General features: G+C 42.5%; 1 protein-coding gene across 1 annotated transcript in view; it reads left to right on the plus strand.

Moving 5' to 3' along the window:
• LOC137381603 (sodium- and chloride-dependent transporter XTRP3A-like) overlaps positions 1-19,604 on the plus strand; it is a 60,520-nt gene that overhangs the window by 17,250 nt on the left and 23,666 nt on the right. The window contains exons 2-7 of the mRNA XM_068054310.1: positions 580-720; positions 835-926; positions 3,967-4,194; positions 6,978-7,088; positions 11,349-11,590; positions 16,762-16,924. Of these exons, the coding sequence (XP_067910411.1) occupies positions 580-720; positions 835-926; positions 3,967-4,194; positions 6,978-7,088; positions 11,349-11,590; positions 16,762-16,924 (977 nt within the window). The remainder of the gene's footprint in view (positions 1-579; positions 721-834; positions 927-3,966; positions 4,195-6,977; positions 7,089-11,348; positions 11,591-16,761; positions 16,925-19,604) is intronic.

The following is a 19,604-nucleotide window of genomic DNA, read 5'->3' on the forward strand; positions in this document are numbered from 1 at the left end:
TTCAGCTGCCTAGCCCTGAAACTCTGGAATTCACTCCTCAAACCTTATCACCTCTCTACTTCTCGCACCTCCTTTTTAAGATGCTTCTTCAAACCACTTTGACAAAACTTAAGGGAATCTGTCCTATTATCTCCTTATGTGGCTCTGTCATATTTTGACTAATGGCACTGTTGTGAAACAACTTTTACTCACATTTTGCTACATTAAAGGCACTGTATAAATGCAAGTTGTTGTTGTTGGAGAAATGTCTTGAAGGAAAAATGGAGAAAAATATCGATGAACGGTACTGAATGTTTTATTTCAGAAAGCTGGGTGGTGAAGGAGAGAACTGGAACCAATCTTTACACACTTTTATAAGCATTTATTTACAGAGATGCACATTACAAGCATACACCTCTTAATCCAACAACCACAGTTTGTTGTCCTATTATAGGAGCACAAGTGACTCCTCAGTGAATGGCCATCACTTGCATACAATTAAAATACAACTGACAGTGGAAGCCATGTAGAATCAGATTAACATTTATAAAGCTCACTCTATTAGATTTCAACAGTTAATTCTGTATTTGTCTCTTTCAGGTGGATTTTTAATTCCTTACCTGATAATGTTAATTTTGGAAGGACTCCCTTTGTTTTATATGGAACTGACATTAGGTCAATTGATGAGGAAGGGAAGTATTGGAGCCTGGAAAGCCGTCAACCCATATTTGGTTGGTGTTGGTATGTAACTTCATATTTTGTTCTCTTTCTTGAACTTTAATCTGGTGAGATGACCCACTGATTTTATTGAGTTGTGATTTTTCTTCCCTCCCCCACCCCCCAAAAAAAAAACAGGTGCAGGAAGTCTTATTATATCATTCCTTGTCTGTGTCTACTACAACGCCATTGTCTCCTGGAGTATTTGGTATCTATTCCATTCATTTGAGGTATGTAGAAGCAAGATATGTTGCATTATATACTGACAAATAAGCTACAATAGAATCTCTACTTCTGCTCCCCCACATTGCAAAATCACAGAATCGCTACAGCACAGGAGGAGTCCATTCGGCCCGTCATGTTTGTGCTGGCTCTTCGAAGGAGCAATTTACCTAGTGCCACTCCCCCACCTCCTTCCTGTAGCCCTGCACATTCTTCCTTTTCAGATAATAATTCAATTCTCTCTTGAATGCCTCCGCCACATTCTCAGGCAGTACATTCCAGATCCTAACCACTCGCTACATGACAAAGTTTTTCCGCTTGTCGCCATTGCTTCTTTTGCCAATTACCTTAACTCCGTGCCCTCTGCTTCTCGATCCTCGAATCACAGAATTGTTAGATTTGGGCAAAAGTTGTACTCACTTTGTCTAGTCTGTGTCCAGTTTGCTGATCTCAGCCAGGATAGTGTTAGAAGTGCTCTAACTGGCCTCTGCATCCCTGGGATAGGGAAGAAAAAAAGAATGGCTCGATCAGGGTTCATTAGCACCTGCTGGGAAATATGAATCTGCAGAAAGCTTTCAGGATGGAATTGAGCTCAAACTTGGTGTCTAATTGTGTTTCACCCATATGCTTGAGTTGTCTCACTATCTAGGCTGGCACATTAGCATTGAGGAAGGGGTCAGCCAGAATGCCTCTGCAAAACCAGAGCCCAGTAAGACAATGCCAACACCATCAGGAAAGAAGGAGGGACAGGGCTGAAAATGCAGAGAAAACAGTGGTGGGAAAGGGGAAGGAACTTTGCATGGATCACCGAGCTGATGCTGCTTGGAGTTTGTGTTGCGTTTTGGACAACTTGACCCTGAAAATCTGCTGGGCAGTAACCCTGGGCAGTTTAGCTAGGGGCCGCATGCAACAGAGATTTCCACAGCCAGCAAGAGGTTCCCTTATTGGCCTGCAAATCCATCAGCTATGGCACCCACCAGCTGAAAGAATCCAGAAAGCTGCCAGTGGTTCCACCCCCTTCTAGAAGCACATCATAACTTTGTAAGGGGACGACTTTAAATATAAAAATTATTTTGGCTTCCCAAATCTTCAGAGTAGCAGCTTGGATCTTTGCGTGGGGGGCATCACGTCTGTCAATGGTGGACGGTGTGGGAATTCCCAACTTCAGGTGTCTTGGCATCTCCCCCGCCCACACATGCAGACAATGATATTTGGACCAGACAGATGCATCAGCCTCAGGAAGTCGTAGGCGAAAGGAGTCAGAGACTAGATATCAGTGGTAGGTCACTGTTCAATAACTCCACCTTTGTGAAGTTGCCATGACCTCCAATCTGGGTTTTAAATAGTCTCAAAGATGTGATATTGATAACTGCAAAAAGTATATAATTTTGGCAATAACTACAATTTTCAGTGACTCCAGATGCTTTTTACATGTGAAAATCACACTCTTCTAGCTTAAAGAACAAATTCATAGCTGCTATGGTGTAAGATTAAGAACCTCCACTAATTTGATGTGAATATGATCCCCTTGCTTTTTCTTTCGGTTTCATTTTCTCTCTCTCTCTCTCCAGTCCTTTACAGTCAATGTTTCCTCTTCCTCTCTCTGCCCTATATTTGCCTCACCCCCATTTCCCTGTCTCCCTTCCTACACGCTTCCTCCCTCTCATCAGCCATTTATTATTTGAGAGATGTTGATCAGTGACAAATTTACTGTAAACTTGTTTGCATTTTTACTCTTGGTCTTCGCTTGTTCACAAGATTCATAATATAAACATAACTGCACCTTAGGAAGGAGATTTACCAGAATGATACCTGGACACTAAGGGTTAAATTACGGGGCGGGATTACACAAACTAGGGTTGTATTCCTTGGAATTTAGAGGGTCGAGGGGTGATTTGATCGAAGTTTTCAAGATATTAAGGGAATCAGATGTGGTAAATAGAGAGGAACTATTTCCACTGACTGTGGAATCTAGGATGAAGGGGCAATAGTCTAAAAATTAGAGCCAGACCTTTCAAGAGTATAAAGGAAACATGTCTTCACGCAAAGGGTAGTAGAAATTTGGAACGCTCTTCCGCAAACAGCAGTGGCTGCGAGACAACTGTTCATTTTAAATCTGAGATTGATAGATTTTTTGTTATCAAAAGGTATTAAGGGATATTGGGGCAAAGGCAGGTATATGGAATTAGGTTGCAGATCATCCACGATCTCATTGAATGATGGAATGGGCCGAATGGCCTCCTCGTCTTCCTAATAGTAAGTAAAATATGTTAGCCAATTATACAGTCGCAAAATAATAAAAGTAACCCCATGAAAGCAGATACATTAATATTTTCTGGCCATGTTTTGTCTTTGTCTCTTTCTTCTCCCGTCATCTGTCTCTTTATCTCTCTACGCTTTCTCCCCGTTTCCTTTTTTCATTTTCTTTTTCTTACACACTGCAAACACCAGTAAGTGCATTTGATCTGAGCTACCATAAAAACTATATAGTTAGAATCCGACCCCATTTTATTGGCTCAATAACAGATCCCTTAACATGGAAGCATATTAAAAAAAGAGAATAAAGACAAGACTGCCTGGTTCACCCAGCCTGTCCCCATCCAGACATGGTGAAGTCTACATGCATCATCAACCCACCCCACACCCCACCTGGAAAAGGCAAAAAAAAAAACCCTAGGCCAGTTTATGATAAAACTTGGAAATTCCTCTTCAACCATCAAAAGCAATCGAGCAAACTCCAGGAGATTGCTATAACATATACACTAATCACTGCTAACCTGACCCCATCTTCTATGGCTCAAGATGTAGTCTACGCATAAGAATTCATCCAGATCCCTTTTGAAGCTCAGTAGCAAATCCATACTCTCTGTATATCCAGCAGTCTGGCCCTGATCTCTGACTCTGTGAGAGGTACGTCCTAGTGCCTAACATAGCTGTGTGTTTTCTTATTGGAACTGTGCCCTGATGGTTGTGAAAGGTGCTATATAAATGCAAGTCTTTCTTTCTCATTAATATTTAGCATTTTTCTTTTGTTTTTCCATTATGCAGAACCCTCTACCTTGGGCTAACTGTCCATTAAACAGCAATGGTACTGAAATTGTGGAAGAATGTGCAAAAAGTTCCGCCACCGAATACTTCTGGTACAGAAAGACATTAAATATCTCCCCCACAATCAATGATAGTGGGTCATTCCACTGGGGAATGATTCTGTGCCTTATACTATCCTGGCTTATAGTTTACCTCTGCATTATTAGAGGAACTGAATCGACTGGCAAGGTAACTATTGTTAAGTTACATGGATGTTCGAAGTCTATGTGTCTAGTACATAAAAAAATGTGTGACGGTTCTTTTAAAACAGTTCCGCGGCTCAGGAAACTTTATAAACTTACCTGTAGCAAAAATGATGCACTTTTATCTTCAAGATCATTTTTCAGGTTCTTTATTGATGGGCACACTACATTCAGGGCTCATAATGGTTTCTGGGAGCTGGCTCTGCAAGGTACTCAGCAGATATATTAGTCTGGCAGACTGCAGTACAGTAATATGTTTGTAAGTTGTGATCCTGTCAGGTAATGGAGAAATTAATATATTAATCATTTGAATAGTCTAGTCTTTCACTTCAAAGCATCTGAACCACAAGGGTTGCAGCTTTGTTCCATGACTGCATTCCAGATAATTAAGGCAGAGTGCAGCTGGGTTTTTGGGACTTTGAGCATTATCTGCACAGGTAGATTTTCTTTGAGTCCCTCTTCAGCAGGAGATGTTTAGCTGTCTTGCAGGATTTGAGCGATTGATTTGCTACACTTCTTAAGACTTTGAGAACGGAACTTTCCTCCAGTGTAGAATCACTGTCGCTAATTAGGTTTGCCAGCTGTGATTGGACATATTCCTGGAGGTTTCATCATGTGACTTCTGGCTCCAAATGCTTCTCTTGCCCCTCTTTTCCGCCCCCCCTCCCCCCCCCCCCCTCCAGCTCCCGCCATTTTGATCACCTGACATGCCCATCCGTGTGTTGCTTCGCCTTCCCTTGTCAATTTTGGCAAGTGAGCAAACTTCTGGATTATCCGATGGGATGATTCTTGACTGTCAGTCAAACAGCCTTGTTTTCCAATCTCCAATATTTTTTTTAGAACCAAACGAAAGTGTTCAAAGAAAATTAGAGCACACAATTTTTTCTTCCTCCTGCGTTTTGCTCATGGCTGTGTCCAAGAGATTAGGCTTTAATTCCTGGAAGGTTACCAACCTTACCCTCAACCCCGTCACACTTCCAACCCCTTTCCCCAAACCCAGCCTAATTCTTCTTGTAGTACAGACATTCAGTGGGATCTCCAGCACATAGAGGGGACTCAACAATATGAGCGAGGAAAGGTGGACAACACATTTGCTGAGGCACCAGACCGAGCAGCAAGGTGCCATAAAGGGAGAAGTTAGATTTTGTTTTAATATTTAAAAGAGAGACTCTGCATGAACTGCAGTTACCCCAGGAAGCAGCAAAGGGGCATGAAGAACAGGAGAATTGTTCACTACTGGTCTCCCTCCCGTAATTGCATTTAGCAAAATTCGTGCCAACACCCCAAAATGTACCACTACATAAGAACATAAGAAACAGGAGCTCGAGGAGGCCATTTGGCCCTTCAATCCTGCTCCACCATTCAACAGGATCGTGCCTGATCTACCTCAACTCGACCTTCCCGCACTATCCCCATTTCCCTTGATTCCCTTAGTGTCCAAAAATCTATCAATCTCAGTCTTGAATATACTCAACGACTGAGCTGTCTGGGGCAGAGAATTCCAAAGAGTCGCAAGTGAAGAAATTTCTGCTCATCTCAGTCCTCAATGGCCGACCCCTTATTCTGAAACTGTGACCCCGTCTTCTAGATTCCCCAGTTGGGGAAACATTTTTCTCAGCATCTACCCTGTCAAGCCTGTTGAGAACTTTACATGCGTCAATCTGATCACCTCTCATTCTTCTAAACTCCAGAGAATATAGGCCTAGTCTACTCAAAATCTCCTCGTAGAACAATCCCCTCATCCCAGGAACCCTTTGTTGCACTCCCTGTAGGGCAAGTATATCCTTCCCGAGGCAAGGAGACTAAAACTGCACACAGTACTCCAGGTGTGGTCTCACCTATGCTCTGCATAATTGTAGTAAGACTTCTTTACTCTTATGGTCCAATCCCTTTCTAGCAAAAGCTAACATACCATTTGCCTTCCTAATTGCTTTCTGTACCTCGTTAAATTTCTGAGATTCCCTTTTGAATGCAAACATTTCCCAGTTTCTCACCATTCAAAAAATATTCTGCTTTTCTATTTTTCCAACCAAAGTGGATAACTTTACCCATCTACTGGCAGTTCCTGGTGTCAGCAGTACTTGAGTTTCCTGCAACTGTGCAAGTTCAGTGGGAAATACCATACAGTTTGAGAGTGTTTAGCAAAACCAGGAAACAATGTTCCTTTAGGCAGGAATGGTGGAAGCAACATCTTCTAATGGAGAAATAGTCCCGCATTAAATTCCCTGCGTTTTCGTGGCCCAATTAAATGTTTAAATTTAAGGCAACCATCTTCAGTGAGGGAGAACATTGACAGGTCAGTTTTGTTATAATGACACGTCCCACAATTGTATTTGACAAATGGAAATAGGTTCCCAAAGACAAAGTTACTACTCCTTGAACAATTATCTTCAAATTTCTGCAGCCGGCTTGTCTCCATGGAATAATAAAATTAGCACAAAATTATATGATTTGCACACAATAGTGTAAAAGGTGAGGTCTGAACAAAGGCTGGAGGGGTAATGGGTCTGATTTCACATGCCCCAGTGTGGGACAGCCCTCAGCGGGAGTGTTGATTGGGAAGTCATGGCTTTGTAGTAGTGGATTTTGCATCCTTACTGGGAGAGCCCACACACAGAATCCACCCTCGTGCCCCAGAACTACTTTATAATGGGAATTGTAACATTGGAATATTTAGCCATTTTGTAATAGATAAATAACATTGAAGAAAACCTAAAGGTAAATATGATTTGCAAAAGGATGATCCTAACCTACTTCTCCTTGACATAGGTGGTCTATGTGACGGCCTGCTTTCCATATGTGGTGCTGCTTATTTATCTAATTCGAGGGGTAACACTACATGGAGCAGCGAATGGGCTGATATACATGTTCACTCCAAAGGTATTGTATCAGAATGTCTTTGAAAATAAGATTCATTTAAGTTTGCTCTCAAGGTCACTACACTGATTGTTAAATTCTTACCTTTAGATCGGTTCCATGTAAACCATCTATAAAATCAATAGCCACACAGTTCTTCAGTAAAAAAGACTTAACACTAATATAGTGCCTTTCACCTCATCCCAAAGCACTTTACAGTAAACAAAGTACCTTTGAAGTGTAGTCACTGTTTGAATGTAGGAAACACAGCAGCCAATTTGCACACAGCAAGATCCCACAAACAGCAATGTGAAGATGATGTGTTTTCTGTGATGTTGATTGAGGGATAAATGTTGACCGGGACACCGGAGAGCACTCCCCTGCTCCTCTTTGAAATAGTGCTGTGGGATCTTTCACATGCACCTATGAGGGCAGACAGGGCCTCGGTATAACATCTGCTCTGAAAGATAGCACCTCCAACAGTGCAGCACTCCCCCATACTCCACTGGAATATCAGCCTTGATTTTTGTGCTCAAGTCCTGGAGTGGGAATTGAACCCACAACTTTCCGACTTAAATGTGAGAGTGCTACCCACTGAGAGATTGAATAAAACAGCAATGGCAAAGGAGGTTTGTTCCTTTCGGTTGGACATTCTTGTTAAGGTATGGTACTGTTCCTTTCTCTCTCGGCAACTCATTGGAAATGAGTTTGTGACCACAGTTGGGAAATCACACATCCACAATTCCCTGGCTTTCCAACTGTACATTTAAATGGAGGAACAATCAAGGCTCGTAGGCTTGCAATTCCTTGATTAGCACTTCTGGTGAGTGTCGCCTCCCGCTGGGAGTGACTGATTGGGGCATCAGTTCTATTGTTTCTGTACTGTTTGATCTGATCGAACAAATGAACTCCCGGGACCATCTCGCAGCCTCCCTGACTGCTATTGAAAAGTATACAATATATTTAATCTGTTAGTGCTAACAGCCGGAGCTGCTTGTGAAGTCATCTGTATGTAGCTATGTGTATCTTTATGTTTGCTGATTCTGGAGGAGCAGCAGCAGTAGAGGAAGATTGCCATTCAGGTTCATTTACACCTTTTGAAGCTCCATTGGCACATGCCCTTACATTGCCACTCGAGTAGGCTTGGGCCTGAGCTTTCGTACCGGGCTCTGTTCTATTACAGGATGGCTGTCAGTAGGTGTCAAGAGGGCAGTAGCATTGAACTTCTATGCAGCAAGTTCCTTCTAGGCAACTATGGGACAACATCCACCATCTCTCCAAACCTGCAGTGCACAATTGCATCAAACACTTTGGGAAGTTCAGTGATTTTATTTGTTTTACTTTGGAATGCAACCCGTGACAAGCAAGAGCTGTTGACTCTTGCTGCCACATATTAGTAAGTTCAGGCCAGAATTTACTGCACTCATGTGGCAGTTGCGTCCCAACGCACCCCTTCCCCCCCCCCCCCCCCCCCCCACCACCCACGCATCTCCATTCATGAATACAAAGGGCTAACATTCCAGTCTGTAACATGGGGAATCCAAACAAGACATACGGATATAAAGCACAGTCCAAAGTCTGTTTTCCTCCAGTCATAGCACTTATGATGGAGCCTGTGCCTTTACTAAAGAAATTAGTTAATGATGCTCTGATGCAGAGAGGTCTGGAATGTCTTTGTTCTCCATGTAGGTCTGCAACTCAGTCAAGACACACTGCAGGATGTAGACACCTTTGTGGCTGTCTCCAAATTTTATGGGCTGCTTGGCCTACTCTCAAATGACCCCAATGAAGCACTTTGACCCGGCTTCTTGGACATCAGGTTGCATTTCCTGTAGTTCTACCTGCGATTGCTTCTTTTCACTTGTGCCCTGTGCTTCACCAAATCCTCCCTCCTTAAATTCTAACAGTTCCCTCCTCCGCGACCCCTGAATGGATGATGCAGCATTGTGTGAGGTTCTAGGACATCCTGCTCTTTCAGAGAAGCAGAAGAAGAAAAGATCTTACAATGCTTGTATGAAGACGCCTTGTGAAACATTGCCTTGTATTATAGTGGAATGCTAGAGTGTTTACAAGTCTGAGAGAAATGCATTAATAAGCAATGCAAAGTACTAAACATGAGCTGAGAAAGGTCTCCATGTTTGTATATTTACCTTGGCAATCTTTGTATTAGCTAAAATTATTCTTACTTAGCTGCTCCTAGGCTGCAGGGGAAACTATATTAAAGAAATAAATAATTTACATTTATATAGCACCTTTCACAACTTTGGGACATCCCAAAGTGCTTTATGGCCAGTGAATTACTTTTGAAGTAATACTGGGAAATGGCAGCCAATTTGCAAACAGCAAGGCCCCACAATCAGCAATGAGATAGCGACATGACTAACCTACTTTTAGTGACAATTATTAAGGGATAAATATTATCTTGGACACCCAGGGAGAACTCCCCTGCTCTTCTTCGAATGCTACCATGGGATCTTTTAAACCCACCTAAGCGAGCAGACAGCGCCTAGGTTTAACGCCTCATTTGAAAGGCAGCACCTCCGACAGTGTAGCATTCCTTCAGTACTGCACTGTAAGTGCCTGCTCCATGACCCTCCATAAATGCAGGGCTTCCAGCACCTGATTGGAGGACAGAGTGGCCCTATTCAGCAATCATTTCCAGCCAGAAAGAAACACTCTTTTAAGGGCATCTGCCCTTTTAATAATTGCTAAATAGGAATTGCTGCCTGCAACTTTGTTGCATTTCAAACACGCCATGCACTAAGCTCAAGAAGAATTGTTGAAATATTTCAACAAGACTTTAGTGGCGTGTGTGGACATGAGTAGGTGGCTACGATCATATCAGTCACAGAAATCTCACCCAGCAATTATTCAGTGTTGACTGTTCTAGTGCATTCCAAGACCTCACTAAATTACTTTACTGCTGACAAATTGTACAATAAGAATAGAACCAGGTCCCAACACATGTATTTGACCCATTATGCTTTACCCTGTAGCAAAGATGCTTGAATAATTCCAAATATTTTGAAGGCATCCTCCCAATCTGATATTTTCTGCTAATTAAATTCCAACAAACGACATTTTCCAATCCAGCTCTGATGTTTAATTGACTGGTCTTGGGGGTGGTATTTCTGTGTTTCATGCTGCAGTTCATGCTCTTTCAGAGAGCCAGTGCGGACACGATGGGCCGAGTGGCCTCCTGCACTGTAACGGTTCTGTGATTCAGTTTAACATTCGAGTTACACAGAAGGCATTTTACTATTGGCTTGGGCCTGAGCTAATCCAAAACTTCAGGATTTCAGTGGAATTGAGAAGAAAAAAAAAAATCAAGTTCTTACAATCCTGCGGGCATAATGGAAACCTACAGTTCTAGACAAGTTGTCACATGCCATCAAACTTCAACTGAAAACTGAGTTTTTGGGAATTCAGACTTGGCCTGGTTTCAATAGAAGGCTAATTAGTCACCTCGACTCCAATAAGTGTATTAAATCTACCCTAAAAACATAATGGTAAAGGAATATCCAGGAAAATTACAGAATAAAGAAAACCAACTTAAAGGGCAGTTACCAAAACTTAATGTACCTTAAAACACCTCAACCATGGAAACATGAAGGACATTCCATGACTCACAGCTCACACTGGGCGGCGCAGTGGTTAGCACCGCAGCCTCACAGCTCCAGCGACCTGGGTTCGATTCTGGGTACTGCCTGTGCGGAGTTTGCAAGTTCTCCCTGTGACCGCGTGGGTTTTCTCCGGGTGCTCCGGTTTCCTCCCACAACCAAAGACTTGCAGGTTGATAAGTAAATTGGCCATTATAAATTGCCCCTAGTATAGGTAGGTGGTAAGGAGAATTGTGGGGATGTGGTAGGAATATGGGATTAACGTAGGATTAGTATAAATGGGCGGTTGATGGTCGGCACAGACTCGGTGGGCCGAAGGGCCTGTTTCAGTGCTGTATCTCTAAATAAATAAAATAAATAAATAATTAGAGTCAGAGGCAGTTCTGACATTCCAATGGATCAATTACAGTGGGCTCTTAACATATAATTTTATAAAATTGTTCTGAATGTTCTAGTTTATTCTGTTTGTTGCACCTCTTATTAACTGGTTTTCGAGGACACCTTATCCTTTCAAAAAGACAAGCCAGTTTAGAATTATGATCAATTTTAAGAATGTTTAGCCAATTCTGAAACAACTCTAAATGTAGAATTTAATCTGTTTAATATACGTCCTTGCTATGATGGACTGACACTTACACTGAACCTTCTTGTATGCTAATCTCAGGTTGAGCAGCTGATGGACCCAAAATCTTGGATCGACGCAGCCACACAGATCTTCTTCTCACTTGGTCTGGGGTTTGGGAGTCTCATCGCGTTTGCCAGTTACAACCAGAAAAACAACAACTGTGAGAAACAAGCAGTTATCATTGCTTTAATTAACAGTCTGACATCCGTATTTGCCAGCGTTGTCACTTTTGCCATATATGGTTTCAAAGCTACATATAATTATGAAAGCTGTCTTGAAAGGTAAGAGTATGTTATAGGGAGAATCTCGCTCTCATGCTCTAGCCTCTCTCTCCCTTTCTCCTTATTTCTTTCTTGTTCTCTATTTCTCTTTTTTGCCTTTTTTGCTCTTTTCCTTTGCACTCTCTTGCAGACTTTCTCTTATATGTCTCTTCCCTTGCACACTATCTCACAGTCTAGTCTTCCTCGCTGTACTGGAGTGAATCTCAAAACCATTTAAACCAGTGTAAGTAGCAGCAATACTTACCTATGTTTCCAAGTCTCTACCTGGGATCATTTATAGCCACTCAGGAATGCATACAAAACTGTGGCAAATGGATGTCAGTGCACACAAAAGTGAGGTGGTCCACTTTGGACTTAAAAAGGACAGAACAGGGTGCTTTCTAAATGCTGAAAAGCTAGGTATAGTGGAGGTCCAAAGAGACTTGGGGGCCCAAGAACATAAAGGACTAGAATACAAGGGGGTATAAGTCATGTTTCAGTTATTCAGGCCCTGGTTAGACCACACCTGGAGTTATTGTGAGTAGTTCTGGACACCACACCTTAGGAAAGATATATTGGCCTTGGAGGGAGTGTGGTGTATATTTACCAGAATAATACCTGGACTCAAAGGTTTAAGCTACAAAGAGAGATTCCACAAACTAGGGTTGTATTCTCTGGAATTTAGAAGGTAAGGGGTGATTTGATCGAAGTATTCAAAATACTAAGAGGAACAGATAGGGTAGATAGAGAGAAACTGTTTCCAATGGTTGGGGAGTCTACGACTGAGGGCATAGTCTATAAAGTAGAGCTAGACCTTTCAGGATTGAAATTAGGAAAGACTTCTTCACACAAAGGGTGGTAGAAGTTTAGAACTCTCTTCCACAAATGGCGATTGATGCTGGATCAAGTGTGAATTTCAAAACAGAGATTGATAGATTTTTGTTCACCAATGGCACTATGAGAGATGGGGCAAAGGCTAATCATAAAGAATTAGGTCACAGATCAACTGTGATCCACTGAATGGCAGAACAGTCTCCAGGGGCTAAATAGCCGACTTCTGTTCCTATGTCCTATGTTCATGTCGGCTCCAAGGTTAGGCTGACTTGCCCCCTCATTCACCCGACCCGACCCAACCCCTCCTTGCTAACCCATTCCAACGATCTGATCTGCATTTGGCAGCTCCCCAGGAACTCACCAAAGAAAACCCGTTAGCTCTCTGGAGCTGCAACACTCTGCAGCTTTGGATTTTCAGTGGGATGGTTAGTTGCTTGTTTGGAGGAAGGGATAAGTACGCTAAATTACTGAGTTCCACAAATGAAATAAATAATATATCCTTTTTTGGCAATATGATGATATTCACACAAATGGCCCAAACACATGACACATAAACAACAAACTCTATTAATAATAAGTATTTCATTGTATGCAAGATATGAATAACATATGACTGTTTCTTCCTAAGTGCATAAAAAGAGACATTGTGTAGCATTTCACACACTCCACTGATGCATCCTGTGCCTTTGCAGCATTCTTAAAGGCACATTTATTATGAAGTGTCCCAGGGAGCAGTGATAAAACACACAAATGACATGTAGTACTCTACCCTGTTTAATTAAACTCTCCTAGTTCTGGTCTTTGGAGGCCAGGGACCCCCGAAAGCTGGAACATCTCACTTGGTGGGTAGAGAAGTTAACTGGAAATACAGGCTCTGAAAACCCTGAGGACATGATCCCAGCCATCAAACTCTCCACTGCCAATTGGTGGGATCAATGGGATTAGCACGGGGCAGGAAGATGCAAGTGGTTTTCCACATCTCTGGTGCTTGCCTACCACTGCAGGGAAGGCCTGGAACCAATTAGGAATTTTTAGAGCAAGATTATCTCGCTTTCTTTAGGCCAGCACCCCAGGGGATGCCTGCTTTCACCCACCTGGTGGGCGCCTCATGCACTTGGCGTGCCGGCCTCCAGCATTATACTAGTTCTTAACTGAGGCAGGCTGGCAGGAACTCATGACGTCGGGAGATCCTGCATCTCCCTCCAACCAGCTGATAACATTTACCCTGCAGAGGGCACTCAGAGGTTACAACCTAGCACAACTGGTTCCCTGCTACTCTCCCACTGGAGTTATGGTAGGTTTTCAGGACTCATTGCTCTTTGTGAAGCCCAAGATAATGTGGGTCTCTGATTCCATTGGGTGTCTGGTCAGGCCTTTTATGTTGCAGAAAACCATGAACTCCAAGTCACACAACATCCTGACTTGGGTCTATGCCATTGTTCCTTTATAATAGCTGGATCAACATCACCATGGATATACCATCGGCACAAGGATTGCAATGGTTCAAGGAGAAGGCCCACCACCATCTTCTCAGGGCAACTAAGAATGAGCAATAAATGCTATCTTACCCCTGTCCCAAGAACAAATAAGAAAGAGACCGTCATTGAGGGCACTCCTTCAATGTAAATGTTGATAATCTGACTCCAAGGCTAAACTATGAGGAGAGATTAAACAAATTAGGGTTTTATTCCCTGGAATTTAGAAAGTTGGGGGTGATTTGATCAAAGTTTTCAAGATTTTAAAGGAATAGATGGGGTCGATAGAGAAGCTATTTCCACTGGTTGGGGAGTTTAGGACGAGGGGGAATAGTCAAAAAAAATTAGAGCCAGTCCTTTCAGGAGTGAAATTAGGAAACATTTCTTCACGCAAAGGGTGGTGGAAGTTTAGAACTTGCTTCCACAAACAGCAATTGATGCTCGATCAATTGTTAATTTTAAAACTGAGATTGATAGATTGTTGTTAACTAAAGGTATTAAGGGATACGGGGCAAAGGCAGGGATATGGAGTTCGGTCACAGATCACCCATAATCTCATTGAATGGCAGAACAGACTCGAGGGGCTGAATGGCCTCCTCCTGTTCCTGTGCACCTATAATACCACCTTAATTGTTTTGATTGCATTATCTTTATAGTTTGATCTGATAGCAGTCAATAAACTGTGTGTCTTCATTGCATAACGTGTTTTGGGAAATCTGAGAACTAAAAGTTTTGTTTTTAATTCTTCCATAATGTATGCTAATGAACTCGAATGATTACATTTGAGAAAAGAATGTATCAGACTACTAAACTGGCATTTAATTATAGGATTATTACCAGAATATCTACCTGAGAATGTTTGTGATATTGAATAGGAATTAAGTGGATGGAATGAGAGTTGTAGCAATTTTATTGTGATGGTGTGAAGATGGATTTGTTTGTCAATGTATTGTGAAATCCTAACATGACATATCTTGGAGCCTTGTTAGAGCATTACATACTTTTATCTTATGCTTGATGGCAAGGCTATTCAGCGTCTTCACATGGTGTACAGAACACGTACAGCAAGGTGACGGAAGAGATGGTGAGGTCCACTTCATGAATGGTTTATATATTAGTGGCCAATCGAGTTTGAATTCTGCTTGTTTTACACCACACGACTTTACTGCAACTCCAAATAAAATGAGGGATCTCAGATTTTTTTTTTCAATGAATGTTGTTGGATGTAAGATTGAATGGGTGGATACATATTTGCTTTTCATATTCTGTTACATTCAGGAGATTAGCTATTTGAAGGCACGAGGGGGAGGCGAATAATTTCAGATGAGCTGCAGCGAGGTGTTAGAGAGGGCAGTTTAGTTTAGAGATACAGCACTGAAACAGGCCCTTCAGCCCACCGAGTCTGTGCCGACCATCAACCACCCATTTATACTAATCCTACACTAATTCCATATTCCTACCACATCCCCACCTGTCCCTATATTTCCCTACCACCTACCTATACTAGGGGTAATTTATAATGGCCAATTAACCTACCAACCTGCAAGTCTTTTGGCATGTGGGAGGAAACCGGAGCACCCGGAGGAAACCCACGCAGACACAGGGAGAACTTGAAAACTCCACACAGGCAGCTTGAGAATGTTCAGCTTGGAAGAAGTAGGAAAAGCAGATGGAAGATTAAGGCCTAGATTTGCCTTTGCTTTACTGTCCAGTTCAGGGTAGCAGGATGAAACACAAGCTGGGATGGCGCTGGGTTAGCAACCCAGTGGATCCCGAGTTCACAAACCACTGTGGCAAAAAACTAACTCTATGGTCATTTCAAGGCTGAGACCAGAAAATCCCAACTGATGTTCCTCGGGGAAGGGAACCTGCCACATCTACAGGATCTGGCCTACATATGACTCCAGTTCAACATTCCATGGTTGTCTCTTAATGCCCTCAGTGGCAACTGGGGATGGGGGCAGTACAATACTGCTATACCCACATCCCAAGGATATTTAAACAAAATCTCCGCCCCCCACCAACCGTGTTGGTCTGCATTTTACTCAAAAGGTGAAATGCATCCACTGAAATACTGCCAATCATCTTCATATCCTCTCTAAATGTTGCTGTGACATCAGCCACCTAATTTCCTGTGTTTCTGTCTGTAACCCAAACGCTGGCTCCTTGTGTCTAGCAGGTCCTTGGGTGTCTGGTGAAAGCTTTGCTGTGGAATTTAAATGCCAGCAATGAACAAAAAAGGAACAAGGTAAATGAAAATGACTGGACCCCACTGAAGATAGATAGCATAATTCTGTGGAAAACAAGCAAAGAATTTGAATATTAGTCCCGGCCCCTGAACTTTGTACTTCTGCATTCGGGCATAACATTTCCTGGAAACGAACTGCAAATTATTCCTTAATAAATCTGCAGTAATAGCAGTCATTCTATACACGGGGGGAGGACGGAATAGAAGGATATGCTGATCAGGTTGGATGACGAGATATAAGGAGACTCGCGTGGAGTATAAACACTGGTATAGACCAGTTGGGTCAAATGGTCTGCTGAGTGCGATAAACTCTATGTAATTCATTATTCCTTTTATGTTAACATCAGCACAAATAAAACTAGGACAAGATAATTCCAAGGCACAAATCAACTATAAACCCACTCCACCTGAATAAAGTTGAAGTATCAATGACTATAAAGAGTAGATATGAGAAAGTGAGACTGTAATCTAATCAAAAGGACAGTTATAAAAAGACTTTAGCTTTGTTTTGCTCTTAATAGGATGTTAATGTTTAGTAACCATTCCTAGTTATTGGTTGACTATTGTTCTAATTTTGGAAAGTAATTTTGATGGCTTACCTTTGGAATTGACAAGCAGTATCTCTCTAATTCCAGAATGATGATGCTTCTAACAAACACTTTTGACCTGGAAGAAACTGCAATAAAAGCAGACACTCTTGATGAGTGGAAATTGTACCTGAATGCAACGAAGCCAGACAAATATGCAATGATTTCTTCACAAATTGAAGTCTGTGACCTGCAGTCTCACTTAGACACGGTAAATAGTTTCGCCATTTTAGGGTGCAATTTCCTTTTACACCTTAAGAAAAATGTACGGGCCTACAGAAAAAAGTATCTGCAGGCTATTTAACTGTGCGTGACATCGCAACTGCACCTGACTCGGTTGTTACCAGGCAATGATTTCTCTGCAGAGGTTGCTGAAAACTGTTGAGCTGCGGGATTTCTAGCTGCAGTACGGAGTTTTTTTCCCCCCCCTGTTCCTCGCCTTGGCTACTAAAATTGATTGCAGCACTGCCCATTACTTCTTCCCCAGGTGCGATCAGCTAACTCCAGAAGAGTTTAGCGATTTAGACCTGGGGTCTCCTTGTTTTGTTTGGCTCGGTACCACACAGGCATGCTGCATTCCCTCAGGCCAGTCCCTTCACTTTTCCAGATGGCCAAGAGTGGCAATGGCAGTGAGGGTAGGCCAGGAGCAATCTTCCCAACCCACCTTTTTAAATATGACTGCGGAGGGTGGTGGGGTGGGGGTGGGGAGGAAAGATGAGGGAGAATAAAAGGTGTGTGCTCCTCATTAGAGGGCACAGACCCAAAAATAATTATTCTTGTACACTTAACTCTAGCCCATTAAGGAAGCAACTCCCAAGCCAGCATTGGCTGTTCCCTGACTGGGATAACGCTTCCTCCAATTTCAGAGGCTTCCAGCACTTGGCACCTTTCTATAGCATAGTGAAGACTAGAAGACACTGTGGGTGTCATTTTCACCTTCACCAACTAGTGGAGTGCATTTCCCACACTTTGTAGAGCCCCCCCAAAATTGAAAGCAGTAGGATGTCAATGGCAGATTCGGGGCATGTCCAAGACTAGTGGAGAATAGTGACAGCAGAAATTAGGGCAGAATCTGGTCACACTGAGACCCCACCCTGTTTGCCAGCCTGCTGGGATTTCTTGTGTGGGTGTGGTTGGGAAGGGATGGCCTTGGGTGGTTCCTGTGTCCACCGCCTTGCAGCTTGACATAACAGAATGAAAACAGCATGTGAAGAATGATAGGACCCATCAGAATTCCTGCTATTCACACTTCCAAGTCCCCCCAGTGTACCGCCCACCTGCAATAAGCAGGTGGACAGTAATTCACAATGGAAGTTCGGTCCACACACTTGTCAGTTTGAAGACCTGGGACAATCAATGAAAGGACCTACTGCCTTCCTGTCAAATTTTACAATGATTGAAATGTTTAGCCAACCTTTGCTGGCTTTTCCCTTAAATGGCCACCCCCTGCTGTAATTACCTGCCTCAAATGAGCACCCCTACTGTGTCAGTACTCTGAATGCTAGAAATCTGAAATAAAGAGAGAAAATACTGAGCAGTCTGTATAGATGGAGAGAAACAGAGTTAATGTTTCAGGTCAATGATCTTTCATCAGAACACAAGGTAATTACGGATGAGGATGGCTTATCTCAGTTCATCCATCCATAGAGACCCCAAACTCCCCCCATTTCAGCATCCAATTATTTCTTAAAAGAATCCAGGTTTTTGGCGCTACTACTGTTCCTGGGAGTCACGAGCTCAGAGATTAGAAAGATTGTAATCCTTTGGAGACTTGTCTTGCTTGCCGAAAGTACAGAGGAGAACTGAAAGTGGACATAAGCGGGTCAAAGAGAGTGTATGAGAACAGATTAGTGATAATATAAAAGGGAACCCAACAGCCTTTTAGAAGCATATGAATAAGGAAAAGGAGGGAAGGAGCAGAGGGCATGGCTGAGATACTAAGTGAGGCCCGTAACTAAAGAAGAGGATGCTACCAATGTCACGGTAAAGTAGGAGGTAGTAGACAAATTGGATAGGATAAAAATAAAGGTTGGCTGTGCTCAAAGTAGAAATGTTGCTCAGTTCAGATGGGATGCTGAGGGAAGTTAGGGTGGAGTTAGCTCTGTCCACAACTTCCAATACTCCTTTATACATGGGAGTGGTGCTAGATGACCGGAGGATCGGAACTGAAGGTTCAAAAAGGAGGAGGATAAACTACAGGCCAGTCAGCCTAACATCAGTGGTAGGGAAACTTGTAGAGACAATAATCCAAGGTAAAATTATGGTCACTTGGAAAAATGTGGGTTAATAAATTACAGCCAGCACTGATCTGTTAAAGGCAAATCATGTTTGACTGACTTGGTTGAGCTCTTTGATGAAGTAACAGAGAGGGTTGATGAGGGTAGTGCATTTTGATGTTACGTATACGGACGTTGAAAAGGCAAAATTGAAGCCCATGGAATTAAAGGGACAGTGGCAGCATGGATATGAAGTTAGCTAAGAGAAAGGAAGCAGAGAGTAGTGGTGAATGGTTGCTTTTCAGAATGGAGGGTATTGTCTAGTGGTGTGACCTCAAGAGTGGGTACTAGGACCACTCTCTTTTTGATGTATATCAGTGACCTGGATTTGGGTATGCTGGGTATAATTTCAAAGTTTTCAAATGACACAAAACTCTGAAATGTGGTAAATAGTGATGAGGATAGTAACAGACTTCAGGAGGAGATGAACAGATTGGTGAATTGGTCAGATGCAATTTAATGCAGAGAAGTGTGAAGTAATTGCATTTTGGCAGGAAGAATGAGGAGAGGCAATGTAAGCTAAATGGTATAATTTGAAAGGGAGTGCAGGAACAGGGAGATCTGGGGCTGTTCGTACATAAATCTTTGGTTGGATGACAAGTTGAGAAGGCTGTT

Source organism: Heterodontus francisci, chromosome 2 (genome assembly GCF_036365525.1).
Source record: "Heterodontus francisci isolate sHetFra1 chromosome 2, sHetFra1.hap1, whole genome shotgun sequence".
Lineage (NCBI taxonomy): Eukaryota > Metazoa > Chordata > Chondrichthyes > Heterodontiformes > Heterodontidae > Heterodontus > Heterodontus francisci.